The sequence below is a fragment of the Hyaena hyaena genome, unplaced genomic scaffold, assembly GCF_003009895.1.
Source record: "Hyaena hyaena isolate Hyena2069 unplaced genomic scaffold, ASM300989v1 scaffold_351, whole genome shotgun sequence".
Taxonomy (NCBI): domain Eukaryota; kingdom Metazoa; phylum Chordata; class Mammalia; order Carnivora; family Hyaenidae; genus Hyaena; species Hyaena hyaena.
This window is the reverse complement of record NW_024080983.1, coordinates 1366292-1380652: the sequence shown is the minus strand read 5'-3', so window position 1 is coordinate 1380652 and position 14361 is coordinate 1366292. Positions and strand designations below refer to the sequence as shown.

General features: G+C 50.8%; 1 protein-coding gene across 2 annotated transcripts; it reads left to right on the top strand.

Annotated features, from left to right (window-relative positions):
• The first annotated feature begins 1793 nt into the window (after window positions 1-1793).
• SLITRK2 (SLIT and NTRK like family member 2) lies at window positions 1794-9601 on the top strand. Of its 2 annotated transcripts, XM_039249902.1 has the most exons (3): window positions 1794-1835; window positions 5646-5699; window positions 6183-9601. In XM_039249902.1, exon 3 carries the CDS (start codon window positions 6226-6228, stop codon window positions 8761-8763), a length of 2538 nt encoding a protein of 845 aa, XP_039105833.1. In that variant the 5' UTR covers window positions 1794-1835; window positions 5646-5699; window positions 6183-6225; the 3' UTR covers window positions 8764-9601. The 2 variants fall into 2 exon arrangements, with proteins under 2 accessions (XP_039105833.1, XP_039105834.1); XM_039249903.1 differs by lacking the exons at window positions 1794-1835; window positions 5646-5699 and adding an exon at window positions 5830-5961.
• Window positions 9602-14361: the final 4760 nt, after the last annotated feature.

The following is a 14361-nucleotide window of genomic DNA, read 5'->3' as shown; positions in this document are numbered from 1 at the left end:
ATGAGGTAAAGACACAGAGGAAACAGCACTAACTTTTCCTGGTTAGAAATAATATGATAATGCCCAGACTGCTGCCGCCGGAGCCTGTAGCAAACAGTGCGGTCAGTGTTTTCCACAAACAAGGATATTGATAAAAAGCGGTAAGGTTTCCTAATATGTAACTGTAAACAGTGTGCCCATGTGCACAGGCAAGAACTGTGTTATTCTAGCCTTGCTTATCTGAATGGCACGGAAACCTCCAGAAGTCTTTTTCAGGGATGAAGTAAAAGGAGCAGTCATGATCCTTAAAACCTCAGAGATATGATCATAAAAGATAATTCTGGGGGCTGTTCCTCAAGTACACTTCGAGTATATTCACCATATAAGATTAACAGTCATTTTCTTTTGAAAAGGCCCAGCATGGTCTCCTTAGAAAACCGTTAGGAAAAAAAAGGCGAGAAGAGGAGGAGGAAGCACAAAGAAGTCCCCGGGTAAGGACAAGCATGAGGCCCAAGTCGCTGCTGTGGGAACCTGGCTTCGGGGCACAGGGAATAACCTTGAGAACCCACAAACCCCAACTCAGAGTGATTAGTAGGAGAGCTACTGTTTGCTCTCACTTCGAGACCCTCTCATCGCCCTTACCCCTACCCCGCTTCCATTCCCAAACTGGTACGGATTCTGAACAAAGGGGGTTTTACAGACTCTGGAAGGGGAAGGCGAAGGACAGGAGGCGCTCATTAAGGCTCCTCATTAAGGCTCCTGCTCCCGGATCCAGGGGAAATGCCTCAGTGCCGCCCAAATAACCTCCCTATTCCTGGCTGAAATGAATGCAACCGCAACTTTATCTGGAATTCGCCTCCGGGCGAGGGGAGAGGCCTGGGCAAGGCGGGTCTGGAGGGGGACCCTCACCGCTCCGGGCGAAAACCCACACCTCCCTCTTGAACTAGTGACTCTCTCACTGAGCCCCTTCCTGTAGTCGAACCACAACCACCTGGACTACTTATAAGAGGGAAACAGAAGGAGAAGAGGCAAGGAGGTGGCCCAAAGTACGCTCTAGCCGATCCGGGCAACGTCGCGAAGAATAAAAAGAATCAAATCAAAACAGACCCTGGCGCGCCGCTAAGGGCTTGCTGCTGTTAGCAGCACATTTGCCCAAGTAGAGCCCGTTTCCAGATTTTATGGAAACTCCTTGTTTACCGCCCTCGCAGGAGGTCCTTAAATATCTGCCTGCGAACTCTGGCTATTGGGCGCTTCCCAGTTTAGGGGAGGCAGCGGGCCTGGGGGGCGGCCGCTCCTCCGCGGGTCGGGAACTTGCACCCGGTGGTCTCGGTCTCCCCTGGGATTTGGTGGTGACCGAGGGCTATCCTCGTCTCGCTCGCCCGAGACGAAGCCGCAGCCCACGGTGGGAGCTGCAAGGGCCGGGCGGGGTTCCAGGCGAGAGGGGCCGCTGGGCGCGAGCAGCGCTCCGCCGCGCTCTTCGCCGAAATGGAGCGGCGGCCCCTTTGTGGGCTGCGGCATCCCCCTCCCTGGTGCGCGGCGGGGACATTTGATCCGCAGGGTGATTGATAAGTGCGGGAGAGGGGCGGCCGTCCCTACCTCCCTACCTCCCCCTCCCGCCCCCGTTCTTCTTCCCTCCTCCCTGCCGGCTCCCGCCCCGCTTCCTGCCAGAAGCGCTGCCCACGGGCGAGCCACTCCAGCGGAGACCTGCCTGCCCTTGGGGGCGCCGCCCGCGCTCGCCGCCGTGCCCCCCGCTGCCGGGCCGCGCTGGGGCGAGAGGCCGCGCCGGCTCCCGCGCCTCCCGGCCGGCCGATGCTGCGAGCGCCTCCGGGGGAAGCTGCGGGTGGCGCGCTCGCCGGGTAAGTTCTCGGCGCTCGGGCGCGCAGCGCTCAGCCCGCAGCCTTTCCCGGCCGACTCCCCTCGTGGGCATGAAGGAGTGGGGGGGGGGGTCTGGGATCCGGCGCGGGCAGCCCGGGCGCCGCCCGCGGGGGGCCGCGGCCGCCCCTGCCCGCCCGGGCTCGCCTCCGAGACAGTCCCGGGCGGGCGTGGTCGGGCTCGGGGCGTCGCGCGGCCGCCGGGCCACCGCCGCCCGGGCGGCCTGCGCGCCGGGTGCCAGCCGCCGCTCCCGAGGAAGCCGCTCGCAGGCACGCGGGGCCGGGACCCAGGGCGAGGGTCGGCGCGGGTGGCCGTCGCGGCTGTGGGCCCCCGCTCCAGATACCGGGCGGCCAGCCGCCGCGGGGAAGGGCGAGGAGGGCTGGGCTAGTGCTCGGTGCCGGATCCGCGGAGGCTGGGGACTCGCCTGCCCTCCCTCCCCCCGCCCCAGAAGCACCCTCTGGGAACGGTACCTGCCCGGCTTCGGGGTGGGGGCGGGGGCGGAAGGGGGGAGACGCGCGGGCGGGCCGCTCACACCCCTCCCCGGCAGGCCTGCGGGGCTCCCGTTAACCGCCCCCACTCCAGGCCCGGCGGGTGCCGGGCGGCTCCCCGAGCCCCGTATTCGCACCGGCGACCCGAGCCGGGCTCCGTACTCAGAGGCGAGGGAGATCGAGGCGACGGGGTCCCCGCTGGTGCCTCCCTCGCTCCGCCGAGGAGGAGAGGGGGCGTTCGCCTTATTTTAGAGTCCACCTCTGCCTCCCTTGGGCTCCCAGTTCACCCACAACCTTTCCGCCACCTCAAAAGCCCGCTCTGGCCGGCGGGTGCCCGGGCGGTTCTTCCTGAGACGCGGGGCCGGGGAAACTTACTTAAAGTGCTTTCTCGGGCTGAGGCTGACTCGTCCCCAGCAACTGGGTTTGGGAAGGCGGCTGCGGAGGCTCGGGGACAGGCAGGAGACCGAGCGCGGGTGGGAGAGTCCACCGACCCGTGTCGGAAGCCAACCGTGGAAGGAAGATGTGTCACACCATCTCGGGGTTCCCAGTGTCCAGCCAGCTTACCGCCACACTTCCTTCTATCATTTTCACGGGTTTCAAGCTCTGCCCCCTGCCCCCCCGTCCATCTCTCCCTTTTTCTCTCTGAAATTTTTAATAGTCTCTGTCCTTAAAGACTATTGGCAGCGCCATCAATGTCTTGAAGGAAATTACTGTATTTGCGAACGAAAACTAACATTTGATATTTCACTTCCAAAAACAATTTTTTAAAAAGGACACATGTAGGTACACCACCATCACTCTCCAAGTTTAGGCAGGTAGCCATTCACTAATTCACACTGAGCACTAGTGAGCTTTGGGGAAAGGTCCTGGACCGGGACTCAGGATCCCTGGGTTCGGTTTCTAATTTTATACATTCTTGAACTTAAGCAAGTCAGCACTTCTGGTTGACGAATGTCATCTGTAAAATGAATCTGATTGCAAAGGTCTTGTCCAGCTCTCACGCTGGCTTCTACTTCAATGTAATATTAACCTAATTAATAAATGTTTGTTAAATGAATGACGACGAATAAGCCCTATCTCTCTAGGAACTACGGATATTTCAGAGTTGGAAATATGGAAACAAATGCCCCTTTGCTATGAAGGGAAGCTTAATGCTGACTGCATCTCTCTGCCTGGAGACGGGGAGGCCCTCAAGGGCCTGCCCCTCCCCCGCCAGGAAGGCTCGGCTCTGTGTTGCCCTTTGGCACAGAGAAGGAAAATGTGAGGCCCCAGAAGGCCAGCATCTTCCCCCAAGACCAAGCAAGAATTACACGACGGGAGGGGGTCATGTGGCGTGGTCCAAGGCTCTTCCCGGAAGAAAAAGGAGAGGGAAGCGTGAAAGGCTGAGAAAAATTCCGGAGGAGAGTGCCAGAGAGCCACAGGTTGCCTTCCTGCCCAACTTGAGAACCGATCAGAGCCCTTCTTGGGGAGGAGAGAGCCGGTGTGGGCTCAACAGTCAGTCCTAGGACCTGAGCTGAGCCGGGAAGTGGGAGGAGGGACGCAGGGGGGCTTTCCATCCTCCCGCGGCGCATTTTGCCGGTGGGGCCGTGGGTGCTCCAAGTCGGGCCCGGCAGTGCGACCCTGTGTCAGCTCTGCGTGCCGTGGTCAGGGAAAGCAAGTGTGAGTGCTTTGTGGGACGGGCACACCGTTGGCCAATTCATTTACCCCTCTCTTGGCTCGCCTCTTTTCCTGGCCTGGCCCTTTCGGGCGGTAGCACGTATTTGCCTCTTGCAAATGGACCCCACGCAGGAGACACCGGGTTCCAGGGGACCTTAAGATCGTTAAGGAGAAGCGAGATAATGAAGGCCAAAAGCCGACAGCTGGCTGTTAATAATGGCGTGGGAAGGTTCTGTGAATCTGATTGCAGGTCAGAAGCGGAAGGGCCCGTATAGCCCATCCCCTTGTGCCAACGGCGACGCGAAGTTCCAGAAAGAAGTGACATACCTGGCGACAGAGCTAGATCAGAACCCAGGTGCACTGGAGGTTGAGCGGGGGGGTCCTTCCCCTGTCTCCTCTCTTCCCGGCTGCCAGCCTTCCCGCACCGCTGCCTCCGGTTCTAGCTCCCCTGCCCCGGGGCCGCCTGGAGCCCTGGGCCCGCCCGTGGGCGCCGCTCCTGGGCTCCCACCCTCCACCGAGCGAGGCTCAGCCTGGCGCTGCCTTTCCGACACCCACTCCTCCTTCCTGCGGGCCCAGAGCACACATTTCCACTTCATCGTCTGGCTAACTATACACCGCAGGGAGCCAGTGGCTCTGTGGCCGCTCGTCTCTAACGCTGGCTTTCCGAATCCAGGCAAATCGCTGTGTGGCCAGTCACGGCCCAGAAAGTACTTCTCTCCGCACTGAAACAAAGCTCTGCCCGGCGAGCACAAAGCCCCTCTTCGCCCTCCTCCCCGGGCACTGCGGAGCGGGCTCACAGCCCGCTGGGCACCGAGAGCCTCTGAGCAAGAGATCTCGGAGGCTGGCAGGCGGGCCCCAGTCCTGTAGCAAGAAGGCACATCTACACACACACGCGCGCGCGCGCGCACACACACACACGCACACACACACCCTCACTGGGAAGATGATCCGGACCTCTGCTTGGGAATTTGGAACGAGACCCTACTGGAACGGCCGGGAGGGAGTAGCAGGTGGAATCAACCCCTCGCGGGGGCCGGGGGCCCGAGGGGTCCCGGAGGTCGCAGCCCCTCAGCGGGGCCCCTCCCGGAGAACCCCTCTCCGGGAGCTTCGCCAGCCGCTCGCCGCCCGCCGGGCTGGAGGTGGAGTAGTTCAGAGTCAACTGACGCAGCCCGGATTCGAGGCTCGCGGAGCCACTCGCGGCGAAGGGAGGCATCTGCCCCTCCCTCCCCCACCGCGCGCCCTCCATCCGCCGCCTGCCCCCTCCCCGCGTGACGTCACCCCAGCCCTGTCCAGGGGAGCCTGCAAAAGCTCTCAAATTCAAACTGCTGGGCGCACTGCTGCCGCCGCCAGCGCATTGGAAGCGCGCGCCCAGGCTCGGCCGTCGTCGCCGCCGCCGCCGCCGCCGCCGCCGCCGCTGCCCGGGCCGTCCGGCTCCCCGAGCTCCCTGCGCAACCGCACCCCCGGGTCGCTGTCGGCTCAGCCTCGGGCCGCTCCGGCCCACCTCTCCTCCCCCTGCGGCCTGCCAGATTTCGGATTTCTGCGCGCGCACCCCCCTCCCGCCCCCAGGCACATTAAATCCGCCGGCGGAAAGCAGGGCATCCCCCCGGAAGCGGCGTCTCCTTTTACCTTGCTCTTCTTCTCTTTCCGAAGATGCCAAACTACTGGCAGACTGCAGAGGAGAGGGGTCCCGTCTTCTCCTGATGTGTGAGTAACCCCCACCCCGCGCTGCCTTTGCGCTTCCATCCTCTCCCCTTCCCCCACCGCCAGTCCCCTGATTTTCCCACCCCCTTTTTGCGCAGTTAAAAAAAAAAAAGTAAAGCAATTTCTGCCGAGAGCCTAAGACGGGCGAGCCGCCCGAGATCTCTTCAAGATACCCCCAGGGGAGGAGGAGGAGATGGGCTGGATTTAGTAGGACAACTCGATTACTAATGACTCCGCGGCTGGCTGCGACCCGCCGGGAAATCAGGTGCAAGCATGTGTGCTCCGGGACGCGTGTGTGGGTGGGCTGGGGGTGGGGGCGAGGAGCGAAGAGACCGCTTCGAGAAACGCAGTGATTTCATTCCGCCGTGTTGCCCACTCCCCGCCTCGTCCCTGCCTCCCACTCCGCCCCCCTGCTTTGCCATTTTAATCGGGCTTCCTTGTTTCTTTCTCCCCCGCATCCTGCTCTCTCCGGCACCCTTCCCCAAGGTTTGCCTGTAGGTACCTGAACTGACACCGACGGTGCCTAAAGATGCTGAGCGGCGTTTGGTTCCTCAGTGTGTTAACCGTGGCCGGGATCTTACACACGGAGAGCCGCAAAACTGCCAAAGACATTTGCAAGATCCGCTGCCTGTGCGAAGAGAAGGAAAACGTCCTGAATATTAACTGCGAAAACAAAGGATTTACAACTGTCAGCCTGCTCCAGCCGCCCCAGTATCGCATCTACCAGCTTTTCCTCAATGGAAACCTCCTGACCAGACTGTACCCTAACGAGTTCGTCAATTACTCCAATGCCGTGACTCTCCACCTGGGCAACAACGGGCTGCAGGAGATCCGCACCGGGGCGTTCAGCGGCCTGAAAACCCTCAAGAGACTGCACCTCAACAACAACAAGCTCGAAGTGCTGAGGGAGGACACCTTCCTGGGCCTGGAAAGCCTCGAGTATTTGCAGGCCGACTACAATTACATCAGCGCCATCGAGGCGGGGGCGTTCAGCAAACTGAATAAGCTCAAAGTGCTCATCCTGAATGACAACCTTCTGCTGTCGCTGCCCAGCAATGTGTTCCGCTTCGTCCTGCTGACCCACTTAGACCTGAGAGGGAACAGGCTGAAAGTGATGCCTTTCGCGGGCGTCCTTGAGCATATCGGAGGGATCATGGAGATCCAGCTGGAGGAAAACCCATGGAACTGCACTTGTGACTTACTTCCTCTCAAGGCTTGGCTGGACACCATAACGGTTTTCGTGGGGGAGATCGTCTGCGAGACCCCCTTTAGATTGCATGGGAAAGATGTGACCCAACTGACGAGGCAAGACCTCTGTCCCAGAAAGAGTACTGGCGACGCCGGTCAGAGGGGCGGCCACGCCGACACTCACGTCCAAAGGCTGTCACCTACAGCGAATCCTGCTCTCAACCCGACCAGGGCTCCAAAAGCCAGCCGACCACCCAAGATGAGAAATCGCCCAACTCCCCGGGTCACTGTGTCGAAGGACAGGCAGAGCTTTGGACCGATCATGGTGTACCAGACCAAGTCCCCTGTGCCCCTCACCTGCCCCAGTAGCTGTGTCTGTACCTCCCAGAGCTCCGACAACGGCCTCAATGTCAATTGCCAAGAAAGGAAGTTCACCAACATCTCCGACCTGCAGCCCAAACCCACCAGTCCAAAGAAACTCTACCTGACGGGGAACTATCTTCAAACCGTCTACAAGAACGACCTCTTAGAATACAGTTCTTTGGATCTGCTGCACTTAGGAAACAACAGGATTGCGGTCATTCAGGAGGGTGCCTTCACAAACCTGACCAGTTTACGTAGACTCTATCTGAACGGCAATTACCTTGAAGTGCTGTATCCGTCCATGTTTCACGGACTGCAGAGCTTACAGTACCTCTACTTAGAGTATAATGTCATTAAGGAAATTAAGCCGCTGACCTTCGACGCTCTGATTAACCTACAGCTCTTGTTTCTGAATAACAACCTGCTGCGGTCCTTACCTGACAACATATTTGGGGGCACGGCCCTCACCAGGCTGAATCTGAGAAACAACCACTTTTCCCACCTGCCCGTGAAAGGGGTTCTGGATCAGCTCCCAGCGTTCATTCAGATCGATCTGCAAGAGAACCCGTGGGACTGCACCTGTGACATCATGGGGCTGAAGGACTGGACGGAGCACGCCAATTCCCCCGTCATCATCAACGAGGTGACCTGTGAATCTCCCGCTAAGCATGCAGGGGAGATACTGAAGTTTCTGGGGCGGGAGGCCATTTGCCCGGACAGTCCAAACTTGTCAGACGGAACCATCCTGTCCATGAATCACAACACAGACAGCCCTCGGGCGCTTAGCGTGGCTCCCAGCTCCTACCCCGAACTACACACTGAGGTTCCGCTGTCCGTCTTGATTTTAGGATTGCTTGTGGTCTTTATCTTGTCTGTCTGCTTCGGCGCTGGCCTGTTCGTCTTCGTCCTCAAACGCAGAAAGGGGGTGCCAAGCGTCCCGAGGAGCGCCAACAGCCTAGACGTGAGCTCCTTCCAACTGCAGTATGGGTCCTACAATACCGAGACGCAGGAGAAGACGGACGGCCACGTCTACAACTACATTCCCCCTCCGGTGGGGCAGATGTGCCAGAACCCCATCTACATGCAGAAGGAAGGGGACCCGGTAGCCTACTACCGAAACCTGCAGGAGTTCAGCTACGGCGACCTGGAGGAGAAGAAGGAAGGGCCGGCCACGCTTGCTTACACTATCAGTGCCACGGAGCTGCTAGAGAAGCAGGCCGCCCCGAGAGAGCCCGAGCTGCTGTACCAGAACGTTGCCGAGCGAGTCAAGGAGCTCCCCAGCGCAGGACTGGCCCACTATAACTTTTGTACCTTACCTAAAAGGCAGTTCGCCCCTTCGTATGAATCTCGACGCCAAAACCAAGACAGAATCAATAAAACCGTTTTATACGGAACTCCCAGGAAATGCTTTGTGGGGCAGTCCAAACCCGACCACCCTTTACTGCAAGCTAAGCCGCAGTCAGAACCAGACTACCTCGAAGTTCTGGAAAAACAAACTGCAATCAGTCAGCTGTGAAGGGAAACCATTGACAACCCTATGGCATCCGAGGATGCCGCGACATTGGCTTTTGTGTGTTCTCTCTTTCTCAGCATCAATGGGGGACTTTGAAAATGTCTGGGGGATGGGGTGAAGCAATGATACTACTTTTCCGAGTTTTCCTTTAAATTATTTCTCTCTCGCTCCCCTCCCCCACTTTTTCTCCCCTTCTCTCCTTAGGAATCATCATCGAACATGAATGTTTTCTACAGTGCATTTTTTTTCATATATTTTGTTTGATGGTTTTCTTTCTTTCTTCCTTTATTCTTCCAGTGTGGGAATGGGAAGAGGAGGTTGTAGTGAATGAAGAAAGAGTAAGCAAACTTTTCGCGGTAAAAATGGATATTTAGCGTATTTTGTAGAAGATCTCCAAAGATCTTTTGAGACTATAAATTCTTTTGTAAATAATGATATATGGTATTTCTGTCTTCAGTTACCAAGTATAGCCACTAGGCATCACTCCTTTGTGTTAAAGTGCCTTCGCACTTTAAGTACATTACTTAAATGTTGCTTTTAGCTTTGATAAATTGAACAAATTTTAATGTGTTGTATTTTTGAAATTAAAAACACTGTAAAATAGATCAAAATGTCAGCTATATTAAGTCAACGTACAGTTTGCTTGAGTTATAGAAACCAGCCTGTCATCAAATGATTCTAGTTGTAGGACTTTAGAGATTTAACTGTAAAATATTTCCTTTCTTCTGGGTTTGTTCTAAGTGATTTTATTTAAGTCAACTAAGGGGATTTAACAGTGGACTAGAGGTCAGACTGCCTCAGTCGGGATTAGTAATTCATTAATAAAATATATTTAACCCAATATCAGAGTGAATTGAACAATTAATGCCCTTCCGTAAATCATTATTTTACACTAACATCATCAGTGTTTTAGATTATTTTCCTAATTAAGAGTGCATTACACAACTTGTAATATATTTTTTCTGCATTAAATTAGATATTTTTGTATATTTAAATGAAAGAGTCTGTATTTCTAACTTTTTAATTGAAATTAATATTTTTTCTGCCTATTGAGACATTTTCTATAAACACACACCAGTAGAGGCCAACACACACCAGTAGAGGCCGCCACACACCTCACTTAATAAAGACATATGAGCCATTAAATACCTTGAAGGAAGGAAGACTTCCAAGGTGAAATTAAAACATCCCATGTAAGTTCTCTGCAAATTCAAGGCAGCAGAGACAAATGTATACGTTACTTTCTGTTTCTTCTAGGGTTAAAGATTACACTCAGAATCCTCAATCTTCACATTTTCAGAGAAAGCAGCATGTTCCCCTTACATTTATTGAAGCATTAATGGGATGCTATCAGATCATGTACTATTTGCATCTCCGAATCAATTCAAAAGGACCTAAACCAAAAAAGTAAGGCTCTTTTTTCCTCTGCCTTCTTCAGGCGTGGGTTACTTGAATTTTTCCTCATCAGCTCAAGCAAGCCTTTCGTTTTGGTCTTCACATTAAAATGATTTTAACGAATCGAGTCTATACAACATTTATGAAGCCTTATTAGCTTGTAAAGAATTTTTAGATGCAAACATTATGGTGTGGTTTAAACAAACAGCCCTTCTTTACAACAAAAAATAGTTTTGTTTTGTCTATTGTAAATCCTTATGCAACTGGGATGGTGATCTGCATATAAAGTAGTCCAGCTTTTCAATTCCTTATTAAAGCAATTGATGGCGTCTGAAAGAAGCACACTGTTTCCTTTTCATAAATAGGTTACTGCACATAATAATCCTTTATTATCATGTGGAGATTGAAGTGGATCCTCATAAGTTACTTTTAAAGCTTTAAAATGACTAACAGTATAGTGTCCGTCACTATAAACAATTCATGCGATAGGCTTTCAATTAGAAATTGCTTGTATTAATAACCACTGGTGCAAAATTGTTTTTTAACAATAGAAGTTAATTATGGGTATTTAAATGTAAAGGCCATTCAGGGGAAAAATGCCTTGACAACCTAAAATCTCTGACTATCTACAGCAACAAGCTAACATGTTCACTCTTTGATTAGAGATCATAATTCCTATTCAAGTCCCTTAGATCAAAGTCAAAAATGGTGGCCTGAAATGATCTACAAGAAAGTTAACGCAGTGAAAGTTTACATATCATAGAGGAAGACAGAGGGTATCATGCTAAGTGAACTTGGAGCTAGCTCCTGGAAAAACCACCTCCTCTTTATATGTGTGTATATATATACACACACACATATATATATACACGCACGCGCATGCACCCATCACCCATATATATATATAAATGAGTTTTAAAAATCCTCTTGAGGGTGTTCTCATTTCGTGCAGTGATAAATACAGAACCCAGAGGTAGGTATTTTGGGAAGTGATTATAAAGGCAAATTAGTATACATACTCTGTTAAGATAGTTTTTAGGCATAAACTATGTATCTAACTAGAACTACTGGCATGATTCCACTCCTGTGTTTGTTCTTATTCACCTGAAAGGAAAGTCATTCCATTATCCATAGAAAAACAATTCATTACTCTTAAATAGAGATAGCTTAATATTCATTTAGTTACACGATTTTAAAGAGGCCTCCTGGAAGAAGTCAGATGCATAAACCCTCTCGCTTAATAATTATGGTGTACATCTACATTCCCATGCTCCTTAGATTTCCACTTTATTTGTATTTGATGAAATTGTTTGACTGTGGTTCAGCCTATTTCATTTAAAGGCATCATACACCATATACTTCGAAGCTTTGTTTTCTATTGCAATCACAAACACTTTTACGTTTATTAACTTATTAGCATCCCCACTGACTACATTGTTTTCCTTTACCCACTCAAGTGCTTTCAGACGTATTTTATTTTAGCATTTTGTTTATCTTCTACAGCTGGATTTTGCTATTTCACTTTTATTTCATGTGCACCCTGTAATGGGTATGAGCATCGGCACAGCGAAATGGTTCCAGCCAAGAGAATGTGGTCTTCTGCCCCCGCCCTGCCTGGAACACATCTAGGTGCCTGGCCCTACAAATGGCAAATGGTAATTTCCTTCCATTCTAGCTCTTAGTTAATTACTTTCACTGTTTCTTAATATACCTGTGGCTAAGTTTGTACTGAAACACTCAAAAGTACTACTTCTCAGTCTGGACACACAATTGCCAAGGGTCTGATGCGGTTCTGGACTTTGGTCAACCCCTTTATCTTTTTAGTTCCCTCTGGCAGTTGGTGAGTAAGGAAATGACTCTTCAATTTCCTCTGCTTTGTCCTCTGACCTCTAAGGTGATTTCATTTTTCCAAATATTTCCATGTCATCAAGGGCTCCATATTTTAATGGATTCTACCAAGAAAAAAAATTTACAGGGAACAAGAGAAGGGAGTTCTGTGTTTTTTCAGACCCTGGAAATTCATTTTGATTATACACATTCCAGAAACACACTGGATTAGAATCTAGAGTGAAGAAAGCTTTGCAAACGGTTCTCCCAATTCGCTCACTTTTTTCATTCATTCATTCAGTAAATATTTTTTGAGTGCTTGCTTCCTAGGTGCCAGGCTCTATGTGTGCTCAGGGGGCACAGAGACCGAGTGGACAGATCTCTGCCCCGTCCCCTCAACCCCTACCCCACCCCACCCCTGGGAGCTTACTGCTCATAAAGAAGAACCTTACTTGAACGAGACAATCACCCAGAGTAAACAGTGGGAGCGGTAATGCAATGCAGGACGTTGGATTTTTAAAGGTGATCCTGTGCAATGAAGTATAAAAGTGATGTCATAAATAGACTAGCTACGGCGTAACCACCATTAACATCTCTTTAAAATCACGCAGCTAAAAAGGAGAAAACACACACACACACAACTAAAGCAAATTTCTGCAGAATAGGGCCCAATATTCTGGCCTGAAGATAGCTACATACTAGTGCTATCTAAAGATGTACATTATGAAGATGAGTCCCAAAATTGTAAATACAAAATCACGGACGTACTTAAATTTTCTGGCACGTCCATTTCACAGAGGCGGTATTTGCTTTCCATTTCAGTGGCTTAAAAGGTAACATTTTGGCTTCAGTGTCCTTTCCCAATACAATGATGAGACACTTGCCTAAATCCTGAGGGGAAAAATTAAGTACTGTACATAGGCGCACCTTGCTTCTCAGAATGGTTGTGCAAACAGTCACGTGTACCTTGAAGTTTTGTAAATCAAATTGTGTTTTAAACGCATTAGGGGAGCTGCCACTTAGAGGACACTTGTGAATCCTTTTATAAAGCCAAAAACCATTTTATAATACAAGTAATCACTCTAATCTCTCTGTTTTGTATGTCTGGATTTTCAATATCGACTTCGCTGAAAACAGAGCCCACCTGCACAATAGTGCAGGTTGACAATGCCGCTTGTGCTACATGTGCCTCGGTTGCTAAGGGCTTAGACTTGAAAATCTGCCGCTGTTCTGTGTGAACTGAGCTACCGAGCAGTTCTGTGACGGCACGGTGGCAGTCCTGAACGGTCCGAGTAGCCACCACACCCCAACTCGATCGGACACAGGGAGTCTTCTCAGCAGCGTGTCCTCGGTCAGCGTGTCCACGTTTTATTAGAGGCTAGAGTGACTCCTGTATTCACATCTGATGAAGTGCTTCGATTCCCGGGTTTTATAATGAATATGGTAGTATGTAAATATATTTAATTGCATGTGCGTTGGAAGGTTTTAGCAGTATTTTAGCTTGAAAGGACTTGTACAAGTACAGTTAGATTTAGTTGCAAATAATCATTGTCAAGTTGTTGGAATAAATGGCAAAAATGAAGCAAGCTCTTGTGTAGACTTCTGTGCCAGAGTGATGTTGTTTCAAAAAAAAAAAAATGAATGCCATAGTTTGGGCTGTTAGTAGGCAAAATGAAATATTGAAAAGGATACTGTGTTTCATTGGATGAACCACTTATACAGCTAACCATAGTTAGCTTTCAGCTAATCAACAAATGTTCATTAAACATGAATATTTGAATTAGAAAAGTTCTTTACAGTCTTAAGAGGAATTAAGGACAACGTATTTTGAATTAGTTAGAAAAATTCTTTAGAATCTTTAGGTGGAATTAATGACAAAATATTACTGGAACTTGGATAGGACTGTTCAGATGTCTACACATTAATGTCTTCCATCCTTTATATAATTTACACATTAAGGGTAAAATGAGCTTTTTACAATCATTTTAAAACTTTTCCTTGAATGCCCATTAATATCAGACGTAAGATATGAAAAGTAAAAGGAATAACAAGACCCAACTCAAACAGAGATGTCTCTCTAGGAACTGAAAGAGAATCTAGCGATTCTCCACACACACCTCCACCACACCCACCCACCCCCACACCACATCCAACTGTTTTTCATGATAAAATTCTAATACCATAAGTAATCTAATAAATTTATATTTTATAAAATAAGACAGATTGGGCATGCAAATCCAAAGAATGGAAATTACGAATTCACGAATGAAGATATTATCACTATATTCACAGAGACTGGAGTTAAACGAGAGTGTGAGATGCATTTGTTAGGTGGTACATAGAGCAAAGTGCCGTCAGTGGCTATCTGCATTTGGCTGA

Bases quoted from the DNA above. Each gene is read 5' to 3' on its own strand.
- SLITRK2 (XM_039249902.1), top strand. From the start codon at position 6,226: ATGCTGAGCGGCGTTTGGTTCCTCAGTGTGTTAACCGTGGCCGGGATC.